The sequence below is a fragment of the Podarcis erhardii genome (assembly GCF_964252035.2).
Source record: "Podarcis erhardii genome assembly, chromosome: 1".
NCBI lineage: Eukaryota > Metazoa > Chordata > Lepidosauria > Squamata > Lacertidae > Podarcis > Podarcis erhardii.
In genome coordinates, this window is record NC_138497.1 from 47,606,195 (window position 1) to 47,624,481 (window position 18,287).

Genomic DNA, 18,287 nt, shown 5'->3' on the forward strand with positions numbered 1-18,287 from the left:
AAATGACTAATGAACTTGCCTGGTTGCTGCTGCTGATCTCATGGGATGTTTTGAGTGAGAATGCAGGTCAGAAACCTCCACATGGATTTAGATATGCTTCTTATGAAGTGGTCATCCCAAGAAAACTGACCCCCAGATATGGACTACAAGAACTCCATGATGTCACATACCTGCTGTAGACGGAGGGGAAGGTCCATGTTGTGCATCTGAGGCAGAAGAGGGGCTTCACTGCTAAACACCTCCCTGTCTTCACTTACAGTAAGGAGGGAGACCTCCAGACGGACTATCCTTTCATCAGAGACGACTGCTTCTACTGTGGCTTTGTACAAGACAAGCCTTCCTCCTGGGTCACCCTCAGCACTTGCTCAGGAGGCCTCAGGGGTCTGTTGCACTTAGAAAATGACACCTATGAAGTTGAAACTATCCAGGCGCCTGCTGCTGCTTCTCAACACGTGGCCTTGATCCAAAAATACAAAGAATTCTGCAGCCCCAAGTGCTGCTGTAGGAGTCTGGTGGGCACACACCCGGTATGTGAAGCTTTCAGTTGTGATAGAGCATCAACTATATGTCAAGTTTAACAGAAATGAAAGTCATGTTACTATGAAAGTTTTGGATGTCATCCACACTTCAAACTCACTATATGAGCCACTTGCTGTTGAGTTGTCTATAGCTGCACTGGATATATGGTCAGCAAGGAACCCCATAAAAGTTGTTAATGATATGGATATTGCACTAGAGAATTTTAATCTCTGGAAAAGAGAATCACTCACTAGGCATATACAAAATGATGCTTCTCATTTATTCATAAATAAGAATTTTGACTTTACACCTGGAAAAGCTTTCCTAGGAGCGATTCACAATCAATATATGGCAATTGGTGTTGAATCATATATGGGTTTTAGTTTGTTCGAATTTTCTGTCATATTTACTCATGAATTAGGACATAATCTTGGTGTGCAACATGATGGAAAATACTGTAAACGTGATCGGCCTGAATGCATTATGGCTGCATTTCACACAAACTCTGATAAAGTTTAGCAATTGCAGTTACAATGAGTACTACAAGCTAAGGAACAATCCATGTTTATCCATTCCACCAGTCTCTGATAAAATGTTTAAATCTCCATTCTCTGGCAACAAGGTAGTGGAAGATGGAGAGCAATGTGACTGTAGTTCTCCAGAACAATGCAAGTTGGATCCATGTTGCCAGTCTAATTGCATGCTGCGCCCAGGTGCCACTTGTGCTTTTGGACAGTGTTGTGCTGAGTGTCAGTATCTTCTAGCTCATTATGTCTGCAGAGATAGGAGAAGCCCCTGTGACCTCCCTGAGTACTGCAATGGAACTTCAGAGTGGTGTCCTGAATATGTTTATGTACAAGATGGCACCCCGTGTAGTGATGGTGTATACTTCTAACATGGAAATTGCACAACTCACAGTGGGCAGTGTAAAATGATATTTGGCAACAACTGGTGCTTCAAGGACTTGCTTCAGTCATATGAATGGTCAAGGTGATTGTTTTGGCAACTGTGGCCTTAGACATGGAAATTATAAGAAATGCAGTGCTAAGAATATTCTGTGTCGCTGAATCCATTGTGAAAATGTTGGTGTATTATGCTCTTTGAAGAAACACAGCAGCATAATTCAAACGAAAATTAGAAACAAGATGTGTTGTAGTACAGACTATCACAGTGGACTGGAGATAGCGGATACTGGGGCAGTGAGAGGTAGCACCCCTTGTGGCAAGAACATGATGTGTATTAATGGGGAGTGCAAGAGTATATCCCTCTTGAGGAATGAATGTAATGTCACAAAGTGCCATTATAGGGGAATATGCAACAACTACCAACATTGTCATTGTGTTTCTGGCTGGGCCCCTCCTGACTGTCTAAACAAAGGTCTTGGTGGCAGTGGGCCCGCTCCACGAGGGTACATTTGGAATCGTAGTGCCAGCAGAGCGGGAACTACAGATGTACTTGGATTAGTCATTTCTGCTACTGTTGTTGGTGTTGGCCTAGGTATTTATTTCCAGAAAAGACTGAGATAGAAGTTTTCACATTTAAGTGGAAGAGTCCATCAGCACAATTAATAAGTTTGGATTCTGGAGCAAATCACAGAAAAGAGCAATGGACAACTTGCCAGATACAGAGGAAGCAACAGACTGTGTATGTAGATATATATTTGAATATTTAAGCATTTCATTATATTAAACTAACATAGAGGTTACCAAGGCATAGACTACAGAAGTGAGGCTATACCTGTCCAGATAAGGGCATAGCTGGGCCACCAGCTGAAACTGATGGAAGGCACTTCATGCTACCAAGGCCACCTGAGCCTCAAGTGACAGCAAAGGATCCAGAGGTACCCCCAAGATACGTACCTGCACCTTCAGAGGGAGTATAATCCCATCAAGAGCAGGCGATCTCCCATCCATCTGGTCTAGGGAACCACCTACTAACAGTGCCTCAGTCTTTTTTCTTTATTTTTTTTATTGAAACCTTTCGGCATACAATACAATAAAATATAAACTGAATAAAAAAGAAAACAATGAAAAAGAAAAGAGAAAGAGAAAGAGAAAGAGAAAGAGAGAAAGGAGGAATAAAAAGCCCTCTACCAGAGGTAGATCTTTACCCTTGTCTCACACAAAAAGGGTGGAACTTCCCAGCTCTCACCTGGGGGCTTCCCTTTCTTCTCCCAGCCTCCCACTCTGGGAGATCTTCTCTTCCCTGCCTCTCACACAGGGTCCTTCACCATTCATCTGTCACCTTCCTGTGCAAACCCTCATTAACCCAGAGAAGATGTCACAAAACAAAACAAGCAAGAGTGAAGTGGACAGAAAAGAAATAACAGAAATAAAGATAATAAAAAATAGAGAGAAAAGAGAAATAAATAAAAAGGACTTCTGATTCGCCATCTGTCAATTATGGATATAAAGATTATTCAGAGTATTCACTCCAGGATGGTATCCAGCTGTATTGCAGGATAATATTCAGCTGTAATCCATAATGTGTCAGCTAGACTGGTGACTGGGAATAGCTGCCGGGACCACATAACACCAGTCCTAAACTGTCTACATTGGCTCCCAGTACGTTTCCAAGCACAAATCAGTGTTGGTGCTGACCATCAAAACCCTAAACGGTCTTAGCCCTGTACATCTGAAGGAGCATTTCCACCCCCAACGTTCAGCTTGGACACATAAGTCCAGTTCTGAGGACCTTCTGGCAGTTCCCTCACTGCAAGAATTGAAGCTATAGGAACCCAGTCAGAGGGTCTTCTTGGTAGTGGCGCCCACCCTATGTGCCATGCCCTCCAATCAGATGTCAAACAAATAAACAGCTATCTAACTTTTAAAAGACATCTGAAGGCAGCCCTCTATAGGAAAGCTTTTAGTGTTTGATGTTTTATGGTGTTTTTATATTTTGCTGAAAGCTACCCAGAGTGGCTGGGGAAACCTAGTCAGATGGGCAGTGTATTAATAATAATAGTAATAGTAATAATAATAATATTTTCAAAATGGTGTGTCAGCTGCAGAGCTCAGACATGCATGTGTGGTCAGCTTGGAGGCATAATGAAGAGAGATGCCTAGGCAGCAAGGACGTATATAGTGCTATAGCTTCCTGCCAAGGCAAACAAAGGAAGGGATCTCTCAGAGTTCTCTCTATAAAATTTTGGATGAAAGCTCTGTGAGTCTCAGCACCATCATGTGTCTATCTCGCAAAACATGAATGGTTGCTTTGGGGTGCAATAATGTACCAAAATTGCACCCAATGTATTTTAGAAATCTGTCAATTTGTTTTTGTTATTGCAGTATAAACATAAATATTTAAATCATCTCTCGTAAACCAACTTGTAATTCACAAAAGTATTTACACAATAATATTGCAGAGTAAAGGATACTCAAACCTACGTATTTCCTAAAGATACTTATTTGGCATTTCCCCCTGCCCATAAGAAATTTGTCATTTTCTTGCCATTCTTTTTGTGCCTTTTTTTGTGTATATGTCAGGGATAATGTAAATTTAGTGGTTAATGTACATAACAACCAGACATTCAAACACCTCTGCACTGCTGTTTGAACTTTGGAAAACCAGAGGTTCAAAGAGCAGCATGGGGCTGTTTCAAAGCACTTAGCAAACAGCCTTGCACTTCTGCTTTAAACATCCAAATTCCAGAGGTTTAATGCAGCAGCATGAGGCTGCTTGCAAAGGGCTTTCAAAGAGCCACACACTTTAAAGTCCTTCAACTCAGGGCTTCAAAGCACAGCAGCATCCCCCGATGTCACTATAATGCCAGGTGACTGATGGGTGGGCAGCCCTACTCACCTGTCAAATTTGATATCTCCCCATTGGCAGGCCAATGTGGTCTCCCAGCCAGAAAGTATTTCCCACCATTACTAGACACCCTCTGTTGTTATTTTCCCATTCTGTTCCATCATGGATACTTCAAACTCCGCCCACATTCCAAAAAGTGATTCTACTCACTGTTGCTATGGTCAGAATCATCCTCCTTCTTTATCCCACATGCAGTCTCCTTCCAGTCTTGCTACAGGCCCACCTGCAGCTACAGAGGGCTTCCTTGCCCTGTATAAGAAGCTGGAGTAGAGTAATTTAGCAGAAATTTTTGTCTCTTGGTGGAAATGATCAGCAATTCTGCCAGCTTGTTAATACTGATACTACGGAATGCCCTGGTTGAGGCTGCAGGTCAGACACCACCGAAGGGTTATAGGTATGCCTCTTATGAAGTGACCACTCCTAGAAAACTGACCTATGGTTATGGACAACAAGAACCCAGTGATGTCACCTACCTGCTGCAGATTGAGGGGCAGGGTCATGTGGTGCAGCTGAAGCAAAAGAGGGGTATTGTCCCTAAACAACTCCCTGTCATCACTTACAGTAAGGAGGGGGACCCCCAGATGGACTATCCTTTCATCAGAGATGACTGCTTCTACCATGGCTTTGTACAAGGCAAGCCTTCCTCTTGGGTTACCCTCAGCACTTGTTCAGGGTGGCTCAGGGGTGTGCTGCACTTTGAAAATAACACCTATGAAATTGAACCTGTTCAGGTATCTTCTGCTTCTCAACACGTGGTGTATAGGTTGGAAGAAAAGGCTGGGGCTATCCGCATGAGGTGTGGGTTAACAGAAGAAGAGCAAAGCCATCAGCTGGCCATGATGCAAACCACAAGGAATATACTGACCCACAGTGCTGCTGGTGAAGGCTGGTGGGGACACACTAGGTATGTGGAGGTTGCAATTGTGGTAGAACATGAACGATATGTCAAGTTTGGCAGAAATGAAAGTCGTATTGTTATGCAAGTTCTGGATGTCCTCCACACTGCCAATGCACTATATGAGCCATTTTCTGTTGAATTGTCTATATCTGCACTGGAGATATGGTCAGAAAGGAACCTCATTCAAGTTACTAACAGTATAAATGACACACTTAGGAGTTTCTCACGTTGGAGAACAGCCTCACTAGTTAAACATATAAAGAATGATGCTGCTCACTTATTTGTATATAAGAGTTTTGGAAGTACACTTGGATTAGCATACATAGGCACAGTTTGTAGTACCCTTTGGGCATCTGGTGTTGAATCCTATATGACTTCCAGTTTGTTCCATATTTCTAACACATTTGCCCATGAATTAGGACATAATCTTGGCATGCAACATGATGGAAGATACTGTACTTGTGATCGACATGCCTGCATTATGGCTGCAGATCAAGCTAACGCTGATAAATTTAGTAATTGCAGTTATAAAGATTATTACAAAATAAGGAACTCTCATTGCTTGTTAATTCCACCAGACCCTTATAGAATGCAGAAAATCACATCTTGTGGCAACAAAGTAGTGGAAAATGGAGAACAATGTGACTGTGGTTCAAAACGTGAATGTAAGTCAGATCCATGTTGCCGATCTAATTGTATGCTGCGTTCTGCTGCTACTTGTGCTTTTGGACTTTGCTGTGCTAAGTGTCAGTATCGTCCAGTTCATTCTGTTTGCAGACAGAATGTTGGCCGCTGTGATCTTCCTGAATACTGCAATGGGACTTCAGAATGGTGTCCTGAAGATGTGTATGTACAAGATGGTGCCCCATGCGGGGATGGTGCATACTGTTACCATGGGAATTGCACAACCCATAACAGACAGTGCAGAATGATATTTGGCAAGAAAGCAACAGCTGCTTCAGAGGTTTGCTTCAAAGAGATGAATGCCCGAGGTGATCGCTTTGGCAACTGTGGCCTTAGACATGGCACTTATAAGAAATGTAATGCTACCAATAGCTTGTGTGGTCGAATTCAGTGTGATAACATTACTAAGTTACCTTCTTTGAAACAACACAGCACAATATTTCAAATACCCATTGGCAATAGGAAATGCTGGGGTACGGACTACCACATTGGAATGGAGATACCTGATATTGGAGCAGTGAGAGATGGGACTCCTTGTGGCAAGAGGATGATGTGTATTAATGGGGAGTGCAAGAGTGTGTCCCTCTTGAAATATGATTGTAATGTGACAAAATGCCATAATCGGGGAAGATGCAACACTTACAAACATTGTCATTGTGATTATGGCTGGGCTCCTCCAGATTGTCTCAATGAAGGCTATGGTGGCAGTATTGACAGTGGCCCCCCTCCACCACGCAGAATTGGCTACAAAGTAGGAATTTTTATAGGAATTGTATCTATCCTTTTCCTTCTGTTAGTGTTGGTTTAAGGGAAATGGACTGAGAAACTAATTTAAAAGACTGAGTTCAAGATTCCTTCAAACTGAATCTAAACAGGAGTAAAACCCACAATAAATCATGGAAGTCAACAATGCACATTGTATAAAAAATATACAAAGAAAATAATAGGCAGTATTTTACAAAAATGTAACTTTGAGTCTGAAAGCTTTTGAGTATTATTATTTCACTACTTTTGTGGAGTTACTCTCCTTAGCAAATCAGTTTATGAAAATCTTGGACTCATCAACAGGTAAGAAACCTGCTTTTTATCAAGGCTATCTATCCTCTAATCCTCTGAAATGTTGTTCCACTATATACCGAGGGAAACATCTGTTTTCTGGAATGGATAACTAACTGCACACTGAGCAAAAGCCACATTTCCCAATATCATTATTTCCCCACAGAAACTTTCATAAGCACTGCTGCTATGCGAATGCCTCTTCCCAATACACATTGTGCATCATAACACACATAAGATGATGCTATAGCATCCCCCGATCTATCAACGCTGGAGCCAGCAATGACCCAACTACTGTAAGTCTTACAGGCAGGTATTTTAGTCGCTCACACAGCCCTCTGGGACAATGGAATAAGGGATCAAGATGTGGTTCTGACGGGAAGTGCTAAACCTTCAGCCACACACATTGAAGGGAAAGATGAGCAGTGAAAGGGAGGAAACAGACCATGCAATAAAGGCAGCCACAAACACAAACTGACAGCATTCCTGCTCCAGTGGCTCACTCCATATGGCAGTGATGGGGAACGAGACCTCATCTTTTTCATGCCTTGCAAAAAAAGAAGAGAAAAGATTGAGTCAGGAGGAAAAGAGAGTTCCAAGATCTCAAACGCAGACTGCAAATACAACAGGGAATTCCATAAGTACTTAACGATCTGACACATCATCAACCATTTGCCTCTCTCACTCCTGCGCCCCAATCATAGATGCCAGGAGACTCGGGCTGGAGGAAGAGGAGGCCTTATTTGTAGAACTGCTTGTGTTGGGAACAGGTGATGATAATCAGTGGGTCAGATGTTGAGCTCCCCCATGTGGGCCATTTTGACAGGTGGGTAGCAAAGGGTGGAGGCTCGCCCTGAGTTCAGGTACACTTAAGCAAACCAGGAGAAGTACTGCATGAACCAATAGTCATGCATGTACCAAAGAGTCCTGTTGACCCACCTTCTCTCAGCAACCCATATGACCAACCTTCCCCTGCTATTTTGTCCAACAGGCAACCCTCATGGTTGGCATCCTAACAGGCTTAATTTACCCACCCACCCCCATTTCTCCCCCCCTCACATCTCCCTGCTACTCCCTCCTGCCCTTGAGGGTTGCTCCTGTAAGGCTAGCAATGGCAATATTTATAGAGTGGAGTGCCTGGCTTCAACCAACACAAAGCTTACCTGCCTATGGGGATGAGAGTGTCTCCTCTGTGTGGATGCTGTTGCTTCCCACTGTCAAGGAGGAATAATGTTGGAGCACTGCAGTATAGGCAAGGCATATGGCAAAGGTGGCGGTATGAGAAACTTCACAATGTATAATTGTTATACACTCCAGGCAGTTTGCAAAGATCTGTTTAGTGAATTTTTTAAGGGTGTTTTCTTGATTGTGAGATATTACTTGGGTCACACACTGCTGTGGCTATTTCTGGGCAATGGTATCTCCTCCTCGCTGTCTTTTATTGTTTATCCTGTTTGATCTGGTGACTGCACATTTAAAAAAAATTCTGTGATTTTATCTGTAGTGTTTGTTGTTCAGAGACATGTTTATATAAATAACAGACAAATAAACATTTGAAAGCACTAAACTGATAAATCCAGTTGTCAAATATTAGCTATAGCAACCTAAATTTGTTATTACTTCAATAGTTATTACTTCCACTACTGTGCCTTGCAACTCACATCTTCCTGATAGAGCCTACGCCTGTGTGTACAGAGAAACAGATGCTGCCAAATGGTTAAGTCTGGTACCGCACTCTTATTGTAAGAAACCCAAGATGCATCCCTGTGAAGGAGGCTGATTTGCATGTTTGGTGGAGCTGTAACATATGCTTAACTTTAACTGTTGATATATGTTCAGCAACAAATGAGTGCTTGGGACACTTTTGCCTCCTCTCCAGTAACCCTCAATAAGTTTTGAAAGAGCTCATTTCACCCTAAGCACAAGTGCCCCCGGCAGTGCAAGGGTTAAATTCTGCTGAAGATTAAAATGGTCTTCCTTTGTGAAATGAAGATTTGTTGCTTGCTGTTAGATGTACTATTGATGTGCCGAGAGCTTGGAGATCTGCTAACTCCTGCAGTAAAGACCTGTGCTGTAACTACTATCAGCCAAAATCACTATAAGTGGGCACTTTCTTCCTGGCTGAAATCTCTACCAAGAAGGAACGTGTTTGAGTCACATCGACATCTGGGATCTCACCTGCATTTACAATTGGCTGATGGTGCAAAGACCAGAAGTTGCTACAGGAATGATTTGCTGCTGCTTGCTGGTTGCAGTGGCGTAGCGTGGGGGGTGCAGGGGGGGCCGGCCGCACCGGCCGCAACATCTGGGGTTAGGGCAAATCCACGGGTTAGGGGGTGCAAATCCACGGGTTGGGGGCGCAAATCCATGGGTTAGGGGGCGCAAATTACTTGCCTTGCCCCGGGTGCTGACAACCCACGCTACGCCACTGGCTGGTTGGAATACAAATCTGCACCCGTCACTGATTGCCTAAAGTATTTGTAATGCACCCAGATTGACATACTGGAGATATTATATTACAACACTATCAAGTTGATGCATCTTCTTGCAAATTACAATGGACCCCACATCATGACTGCATCCTTGAATCAACCATGAACAAACAAAGTCAAAGGATTACACTGAAACCTTGGGAGGAGGTGGGCAGTTTTGAACTTTGGGATAACTTTATGGTTTTGTCTATTTTACCAGTCTCTTGTTAATGTGGTTTGCTAAGCTGAATAAATATGGTCATTTGGGCCTTACTTCAGGTAAGTGGAGATGGAAGAACTGCTATTCATAGAATCATAGAATCATAGAGTTGGAAGAGACCACAAGGGCCATCGAGTCCAACCCCCTGCCAAGCAGGAAACACCATCAGAGCACTCCTGATATATGGTTGTCAAGCCTCTGCTTAAAGACCTCCAAAGAAGGAGACTCCACCACACTCCTTGGCAGCAAATTCCACTGTCGAACAGCTCTTACTGTCAGGAAGTTCTTCCTAATGTTTAGGTGGAATCTTTTTTCTTGTAGTTTGGAACCATTGCTCTGTGTCCGCTTCTCTAGAGCAGCAGAAAACAACCTTTCTCCCTCCTCTATGTGACATCCTTTTATATATTTGAACATGGCTATCATATCACCCCTTAACCTCCTCTTCTCCAGGCTAAACATGCCCAGCTCCCTTAGCCGTTCCTCATAAGGCATCGTTTCCAGGCCTTTGACCATTTTGGTTGCCCTCCTCTGGACATGTTCCAGTTTGTCAGTGTCCTTCTTGAACTGTGGTGCCCAGAACTGGACACAGTGCTCCAGGTGAGGTCTGACCAGAGCAGAATACAGTGGCACTATTACTTCCCTTGATCTAGATGCTATACTCCTATTGATGCAGCCCAGAATTGCATTGGCTTTTTTAGCTGCCGCGTCACACTTGCCTTATGTCAAGTTTGTGGTCAACTAAGACTCCTAGATCCTTTTCACATGTACTGCTCTCAAGCCAGGTGTCACCCATCTTGTATTTGTGCCTCTCATTTTTTTTGCCCAAGTGCAATACTTTACATTTCTCCCTGTTAAAATTCATCTTGTTTGTTTGGGCCCAGTTCTCTAATCTGTCAGGGTCGTTTTGAAGTGTGATCCTGTCCTCTGGGGTGTTAGCCACCCCTCCCAGTTTGGTGTCATCTGCAAATTTGATCAGGATGCCCTTGAGTCCATCCTCCAAGTCGTTGATAAAGATGTTGAATAAGACCGGGCCCAAGACAGAACCCTGTGGCACCCTACTAGTCACTCTTCTCCAGGATGAAGAGGAACCATTGATGAGCACCCTTTGGGTTCAGTCAGTCAGCCAGTTACAAATCCACTGAGTGGTAGCATAGTCAAGTCCGCATTTTACCAGCTTCTTTACAAGAATATCATGGGGCACCTTGTCAAATGCCTTGCTGAAATCAAGGTAGGCTACATCCACTGCGTTCCCTTCATCTACCAGGCTTGTAATTCTGTCAAAAAAAAAACGAGATCAGGTTAGTCTGACATGACTTATTTTTCAGAAATCCATGCTGACTATTGGTGATCACAGTATTCCTTTCTAGGTGCTCACAGACTGTTTGCTTAATTATCTGCTCCAGAATCTTCCCTAGTATTGATGTCAGGCTGACTGGGCGGTAATTATTTGGGTCCTCTCTTTTCCCCTTTTTGAAATTAGGGACAACATTTGCCCTCCTCCAGTCTGCCGGGACTTTGCCTGTTCTGCAGGAATTCTCAAAGATGACTGCCAGTGGTTCTGAGATCACATTTGCCATGTTATTCAAACATTTGTGGGATTCTAGGTTTTACGGAATGAGGGTTTGACCTAGTTCTAAATACAATAGGAAAATAATTCCTAGTTACTGACATAAGGGTTATATCTGCCTATTCCCATCTACTTTCAGAATGTTAGAAAATAGTGAAAATGGAGGTCCCCATCAAATACATGCTATGTGCATACCCCAAATTCTGCATGCCCTACATGCCTGTGTTTCTACTGTCACTTTATTGGACTCTCTTCCATTTCTTGGTCCTTTGCTTCTCAACTTCCCATTGCACTTAATTTGCAGTCCCAGTCACAATGCCTCCCCTCCCAGCATGTGACCAAATTAAGATGTAATAGACCAAACGTGCACAGACAGTGGTTTGGATTAAAAATGTCCACAACTTTATTGATCACAGGTATAGGTGGAATTTTGGCTCAGGCATTGGGTGTATATCTATTCCAGCCTTATAAATAATAATAATAATAATAATAATAATAATAATAATAATAATAATAATAATTTATTATTTGTACCCTGCCCGTTTGGACTAGGTTGCCCCAGCCACTCTGGGAAGCCTTCTGCCAGAGGTGCTGGAACATTTTCAGGGTAGTGCCAAAGATTATGGCCTCACCAAGTTGCTGATCTAGGGTCACCGCTGAAAGCTCTATGGCCCATCAGTCTCATTCTTGGCTTCTGGACAGATACATCCACCGAGATCTGTCTAATGGGTAACCCGGAATATGTTCCTGGGTCAGGACAGGGTGATACACCACTTTACCCAAAACCTGAAGACTTGGATTCCACCCAGTGCTTTAATCACTAAAAGTTGTGATGTTTTGCTGTGGGGAAGGCAAAACCTCAAGATGGTCCAGTTCATCTGCAGGCAAATTCCTTCCCGCCTAGCAACCATAGCAAGGAAGGCATAAGGAATCAAAATCAGTTAGATGGAATACAACCTAAGGAATAAAGCAGGGTTAAAGCAGCAACCTGAAAAGTGAAATATGGTTAAGCATTATAGGACATTGACCTACATAAGTAAAAAACAATTAGATATAAGGGAGGAAGGGTAAGATTGCTCTTTGACCGACAATGCTGCAGAAGGCAAGTGCAGAGAGCTCTTTTAAGGTGTTGCTGCCTGGTGCAGGCATGGCAGAAGCCAATGTTTGGCTAGCTAGCAAGGCACTGCCCAACTGGTGGGGCCTCTGATTGGCCCCTTTGAAGCTGGGGTTAAGAAGAGAAGTTCCACCCTGAGAACATGCTGGCTGGGGGAATTCCCAAAACAGTTGACAAACATGCATGAGTTGACAGCCAGGATGGCAACAGAGAGCAAGGGGCTGCAACTGCTGCCCACCTGAAAAGAGTGAGCACCCATTTCTTCCTGTGTCCCTTTCACCCAGCCATCTCTGCAACGTCTTTCCCTTTCCACCAAGTGCTTCCCCATTCTCCATTCTATTCCTTCTCTGATTCTCCAAGCTCCACCTACATTCTAAAGGTAACTGCAATGACTGTTGCTATGGACAGAACCATCCCTTTCTTTGATGGTCTCATAAACAACCACCTTCTCATCTTTCTGGTCTGCTCTCAACTGTGGGAAGCTTTTGGGGCTGGGATAAGAAGCCAAAGCAGGATGCTCTGGAGGTTGCTTTCCCAGTCAGAGAAAATGACTAACCACCACACATGGCAACTGGTGCTGATCTTGTTGAATATTTTGGGTGAGACTGCAGGTCAGAAACCACCACAAGGCTTTATGTATGCCTCTTACGAGGTGACCATCCCAAGAAAACTAGTCCCTAGGTATGGACAAGAACATCATGATGTCACCTACCTACTGCAGATTGAGGGGAAAGGCCATGTAGTGCATCTCAAGCAGAACAGGGGCTTTGTCCCTAAACACCTCCCTGTCTTCACTTACAGTAAGGAGGGAGACCTCCAGGTGGACTATCCTTTCATCAGAGATGACTGCTTCTACCGTGGCTTTGTACAAGACAAGCCTTCCTCATGGGTCACCCTCAGCACTTGTTCAGGGGGCCTCAGGGGTCTGCTGCATTTAGAAAATGACACCTATGAAATTCAACCTGTGCAGAGATCTACTTCTCAACATGTGATGTATAGGTTGGAAGAAATAGAGGGTGCTGCACGTATGACATGTGGGTTAACAGAAGAAGAGCAAAGGCATCAAGAGACCATGATCCAAAAAACAGAGAATATAGTGGCTAGGGGTGCTCCAGAAGGAGGTTGGTGGACACACACCCGTTACGCAGAGGTTGCAATTGTTGTGGATTACGAAAGATATGTGAGAATTGATAGAAATGAAACTGTTGCTGCTATGCGAGTTCTAGATGTCATTCATGTTGCTAATTCATTATATGAGCCACTTGGTGTCGTCGTGACTCTTGTTGGATTGGAGATTTGGTCAGAAAAGAACCTCATTGTGATTGATAACAACATTTACACCCTGCTTTCCAATTTCAATGACTGGAGAACAAACACCCTAAATAAACATCTAGAAAATGATGCTGCTCATTTATTTGTATATAAGGGCTTTGGACGTACGCGAGGATTATCATATTTAGGAACAATCTGTTGGACTGATCGGGCATGTGGTGTTGAATCATATGTTGGTTATAGTTTGTCTGATTTTTCTAATACATTTACTCATGAATTAGGACATAATCTTGGCATGCAGCATGATTCAAAATACTGTACTTGTGAACGACATGCCTGCATTATGGCTGCAGCTCAGGCAAACACTGATAAGTTTAGCAATTGCAGTTATCAGAATTATTTTGAGCTAAGGAACACTCCATGTTTGTTAATCCCACCAGAGCCTGATAAAATGTATAAGCTCAAACACTGTGGTAACAAAGTAGTGGAAGATGGAGAGCAATGTGACTGTGGTTCACCAGATCAATGCAAGTTGGATCCATGTTGCCAGTCTAACTGCATGCTGCGCCCAGGTGCCACTTGTGCTTTCGGACGGTGTTGTGCTGAGTGTCAGTATCTTCCAGCTCATTATGTCTGCAGACAAGAGGTTAGCAGCTGTGATCTTCCTGAGTACTGCAATGGGACTTCAGAGTGGTGTCCTAAAGATGTTTATGTACAAGATGGCACCCCGTGTAGTGATGGTGTATACTGTTATCATGGAAATTGCACAACTCACAGTGAGCAGTGCAAAATGATCTTTGGCATGGAAGCAACAGCTGCTTCAAAGGCTTGCTTCAATGAACTGAATGGTCGAGGGGATCGCTTTGGCAACTGCGGCCTTAGACATGGAATTTATAAGAAATGTAATGCTACGAGTCTCCTGTGTGGTCGAATCCAATGTGATAATATCGACGAATTACCTTCTTTAGAGCAGCATAACACTATAATTCAAACACAATCTGGAGATAGACAATGCTGGGGTACTGACTACCACAGTGGGATACAAATACTCGATATTGGAGCAGTAAGAGATGGGACTCCTTGTGGCACTGATATGATTTGCATTAATAGGCAGTGCAAGAGTGTATCCCTCTTGAACTATGATTGTCATTTCAAAAAGTGCCACTATAGGGGTATATGCAACACTTACAAACATTGTCATTGTGATTATGGCTGGGCTCCTCCAGATTGTCTCAGTGAAGGCTATGGTGGCAGCATTGATAGTGGACCCCCTCCACCACAGAATATTTTTAGCCCAAATTCCAGCACAGCAGCAATTATAGGAGTAATTATATTTGCTTTTTGTGTTCTTGTTGTTCTGGGTATTTATTTCAGGAAGCACTTGAGAGAAATGTTTGTCAGATTCAGAGAAAGAAAGCATGAGCAAGATATTAAAAAAGAAGAAAGTCCAGACTAAATCACAGAATTGAACAATGCATTGAATGTGCCAAACAGATGTGCATGTAATAATGGACCATATCATGCAGAATGTGGCACCATAGTTAATACACTTATTGGCAATGAGAACTGCTGGGGAACAGACTACCACAGTGGAAGGGTATACCTGATATTGGAGCAGTGAGAGATGGGACTCCTTGTGGCAAGAACATGATGTGTATTAATGTCGAGTGCAAGAGGGTGGTCCCTCTTGAAATATGATTGTAATGTCACAAAGTGCCATTATAGGTGAATATGCAACAACTACCAATATTGTCATTGTGTTTCTGGCTAGGCCCCTCCTGACTGTCTAAACCTGATATTGGAGCAGTGAGAGAGAGGACTCCTTGTGGCAAGAGCATGATGTATATTAAGGGGAATGCTAGAATGTGCCATTCATGTGTAGATGAAGGCTATTGTGGGAGCATTGACAGTGGCCCTCCTCCACCAAACCAGGACACTGTCATTGCAGGAACTGCTGAAGGAATTGAATTTGTTATTAGCGCTACAGCTGGTGTGTGCCTAGTGATGTGAGGTGAGAATATTATTGAGAATGAGAATATTCTTGTGAATATTCTCATTCTCAATAATATTCTCACCTCACATCACTAGGCACACACCAGCTACTGTATAGCAGTGAGAATATTCTCTGCTAGAAAATTATCCAGAGAATATTCTCCACAAACTGTAAATTCAAATGTAAGAACCAGTTTTACAACCCACATTAAAAAAATCTAGTAAATAATAAGTCAAGCTGTGATATTGCCAGTGTAAGTAATGAAAAATGAGTTACATTACTGGGCATCATTGGCAGTTCTGAAATGTGAGCTACAGAATTATTTATTTATTTTTTTAGTTTTAAAAATGCTATTCATTTAATTTCATGAACATTTGAATTCGTATGTATTTCAACTACAGTGGTACCTCAGGTTACATACGCTTCAGGTTACAGACTCCGCTAACCCAGAAATAGTGCTTCAGGTTAAGAACTTTGCTTCAGGATGAGAACAGAAATTGTGCTCTGGCGGCGCAGCGGCAGCAGGAGGCCCCATTAGCTAAAGTGGTGCTTCAGGTTAAGAACAGTTTCAGGTTAAGTACGGACCTCCAGAATGAATTAAGTACTTAACCCGAGGTACCACTGTATATGTAATAGCCTTTTAAATATTTTGGTGTGACCTTATTCTTAGCAATTCTATACCCTTGGTCATACAGTGTTTTGTTTTGTTTTTTACATAAAGTAGCTTTAATGCTTTATACACTTAAAGTACCTATACAATTATGTGTAACAGCATGTGAAGTGGCCTTGATTTAAACAGTTGACATTTCTATATTTTTATTTATCAAAGAATATGAATTCATCACATTGCCCCATTAAATAAAAGTATCTGTACAGTTTTTGTTTGCCATCTGAACAAGTTTACCCATAAATAAACATGTATATTAACTAATATCATTTCCAATGCATTAAAATGAATATTCTCCTATTCTAAATGGGAATTCTCTAATATTCTCATTAATTGAGAATATTCTTCAAAAGATTATTCTCTAGAATTTAACATCACTATGTTTGCCTGTGTGTTTATTTGAGATATGGACTGATGCAATGCTGGAGAAGACAGGGAAGAACCCATCCAACTGAACACAATCAGGAAGATTACTGAACTGAACAATGACAGAATATATAAAAAGTGTGAAAGGGAAATATGCAGATATATTTGACTTTGCAAGTCTTTCATCAGTTCTTAAGAATTGCATTTGGATGTATGGTAATTTGTATTCCTGTCACATCAGTATATGGAAATCTTGTGTTTATCAATAAGAGATAACAAGTGGAGTTCCACAACAAAACATTTCAACTGATTGCTGATGTATGTGTATGTCATCTGATTGCTTGTAGTTGAGGGTGGGTGAGAGCATAAAATACAGTAGTCAGTGATTTAATCTGGGTCATGTACAACGTATGTTTGATTTCTTTGAAAGGCAACTGGGTACTTAATTTGGTCTAGGAGGAGGTCTGAGAGGGCAATTTAAGTTATTTAGCGTTTGACAAGCAGTTTAGAGGAGGGTCTGAGGTTGGTTAGGATTTCCACTTAAAATCCCCCACACTTCAGAATGCATCACATATAATTGTTATTAACTTATTCCCTCCTAACACAAACCCAGCTTTCACTGGCATGCAGAATCTTTGTGCTCATTTAGCACACTACCCACACTAGCGTGGGCTGTACTGGTAGGCTATCTCACATGAAACTTGGATGCACAGTGGCCTGCCTAAGCCCCCAGAGGTCCTCTTATTTGACTATGGATCATGCCCAATGCCCCTCCCCAACCACAAGAGATGGGAAGCTCAGTTGACTGGCTCTCTGCCAACTCAACTCTGACCACAACCAATTCACCAGACTAGCCTGTACGTTCAACAAGGGTTGTATTCGACAAAGCAATAAGATGAATGGTTTATTAATACAAAGATTTTGCCTACTGGCCCAAATGTTTGATCCTATCTGAAGACTGTCTTTTTTTAAAAAAGGAATTATTTTTTTGATAGGTTTTTCTAGTCATAAATAAATACATATACATTTTAAAGTCTGGGGGAGGCTGAGCTGCAGCAACTTGCATCCAGTATCACTTCTGCTGTATACTCATTACAACCTGCTGCTCCTCACATCCCATATTCTGCTGGTAGAGGTTGTTCCTGTTTATGTGCTACATGATTCCTTCAAATCATGTACCAAGAAAACAATGTGTACTCCCAGAATGTTTAGTAATGTGGCTACAGTGTCTTTCTGTAAATCCATACCACACATCTCTGTTACTCCATTGTCAGTTTCTCTGTTGTTGTTTTTTATCTGTTGCATCTCATGTTCCTATCACACCTAATTCTTCTTCCTGAAATGCTTTCAGCCAGTCATCTTCAGGCACCTTTCCCTTTCCTTTGCCATTTTCCTCCATTTTGTTCTATCCATCACTGACCAAGCTCCATGCACATTCAAACTATAACCTACTCTCTCACCATTCTGCTCTGTCCTTTACCAAGCTCCACCTACATTCCAATTGTAAAGCTACTAGCTCCTTGCAAGGAACAGAATATATTTCCTCATCCGCTGCCCATTCTGCACCAGAGTGGGGTGCTCTAGTCTAGAGGACTTTTTCCTATCAGACAAAGTGTTGATAATGATCCTATGGAGGAGACTCAGTGAGTC

The 18,287-nt window shown here is 42.4% G+C and overlaps 2 protein-coding genes and 1 pseudogene across 3 annotated transcripts in view; all 3 read left to right on the top strand.

The window, feature by feature from the left end:
• Positions 1 to 18,287, top strand: part of LOC309353070 (uncharacterized protein) — a gene marked incomplete at its 5' end in the record, with an annotated part of 87,686 nt that overhangs the window by 66,357 nt on the left and 3,042 nt on the right. The window lies entirely within an intron of this gene.
• On the top strand, positions 3,510 to 6,821 carry LOC309352818 (disintegrin and metalloproteinase domain-containing protein 20-like). The gene has a single exon (XM_081881668.1). It carries the CDS (start codon positions 4,635 to 4,637, stop codon positions 6,717 to 6,719), a length of 2,085 nt encoding a protein of 694 aa, XP_081737794.1. The 5' UTR covers positions 3,510 to 4,634; the 3' UTR covers positions 6,720 to 6,821.
• LOC309352783 (disintegrin and metalloproteinase domain-containing protein 20 pseudogene) lies at positions 11,775 to 15,354 on the top strand (annotated as a pseudogene). Its single transcript has one exon. The product of its transcript is annotated as a disintegrin and metalloproteinase domain-containing protein 20 pseudogene (transcript).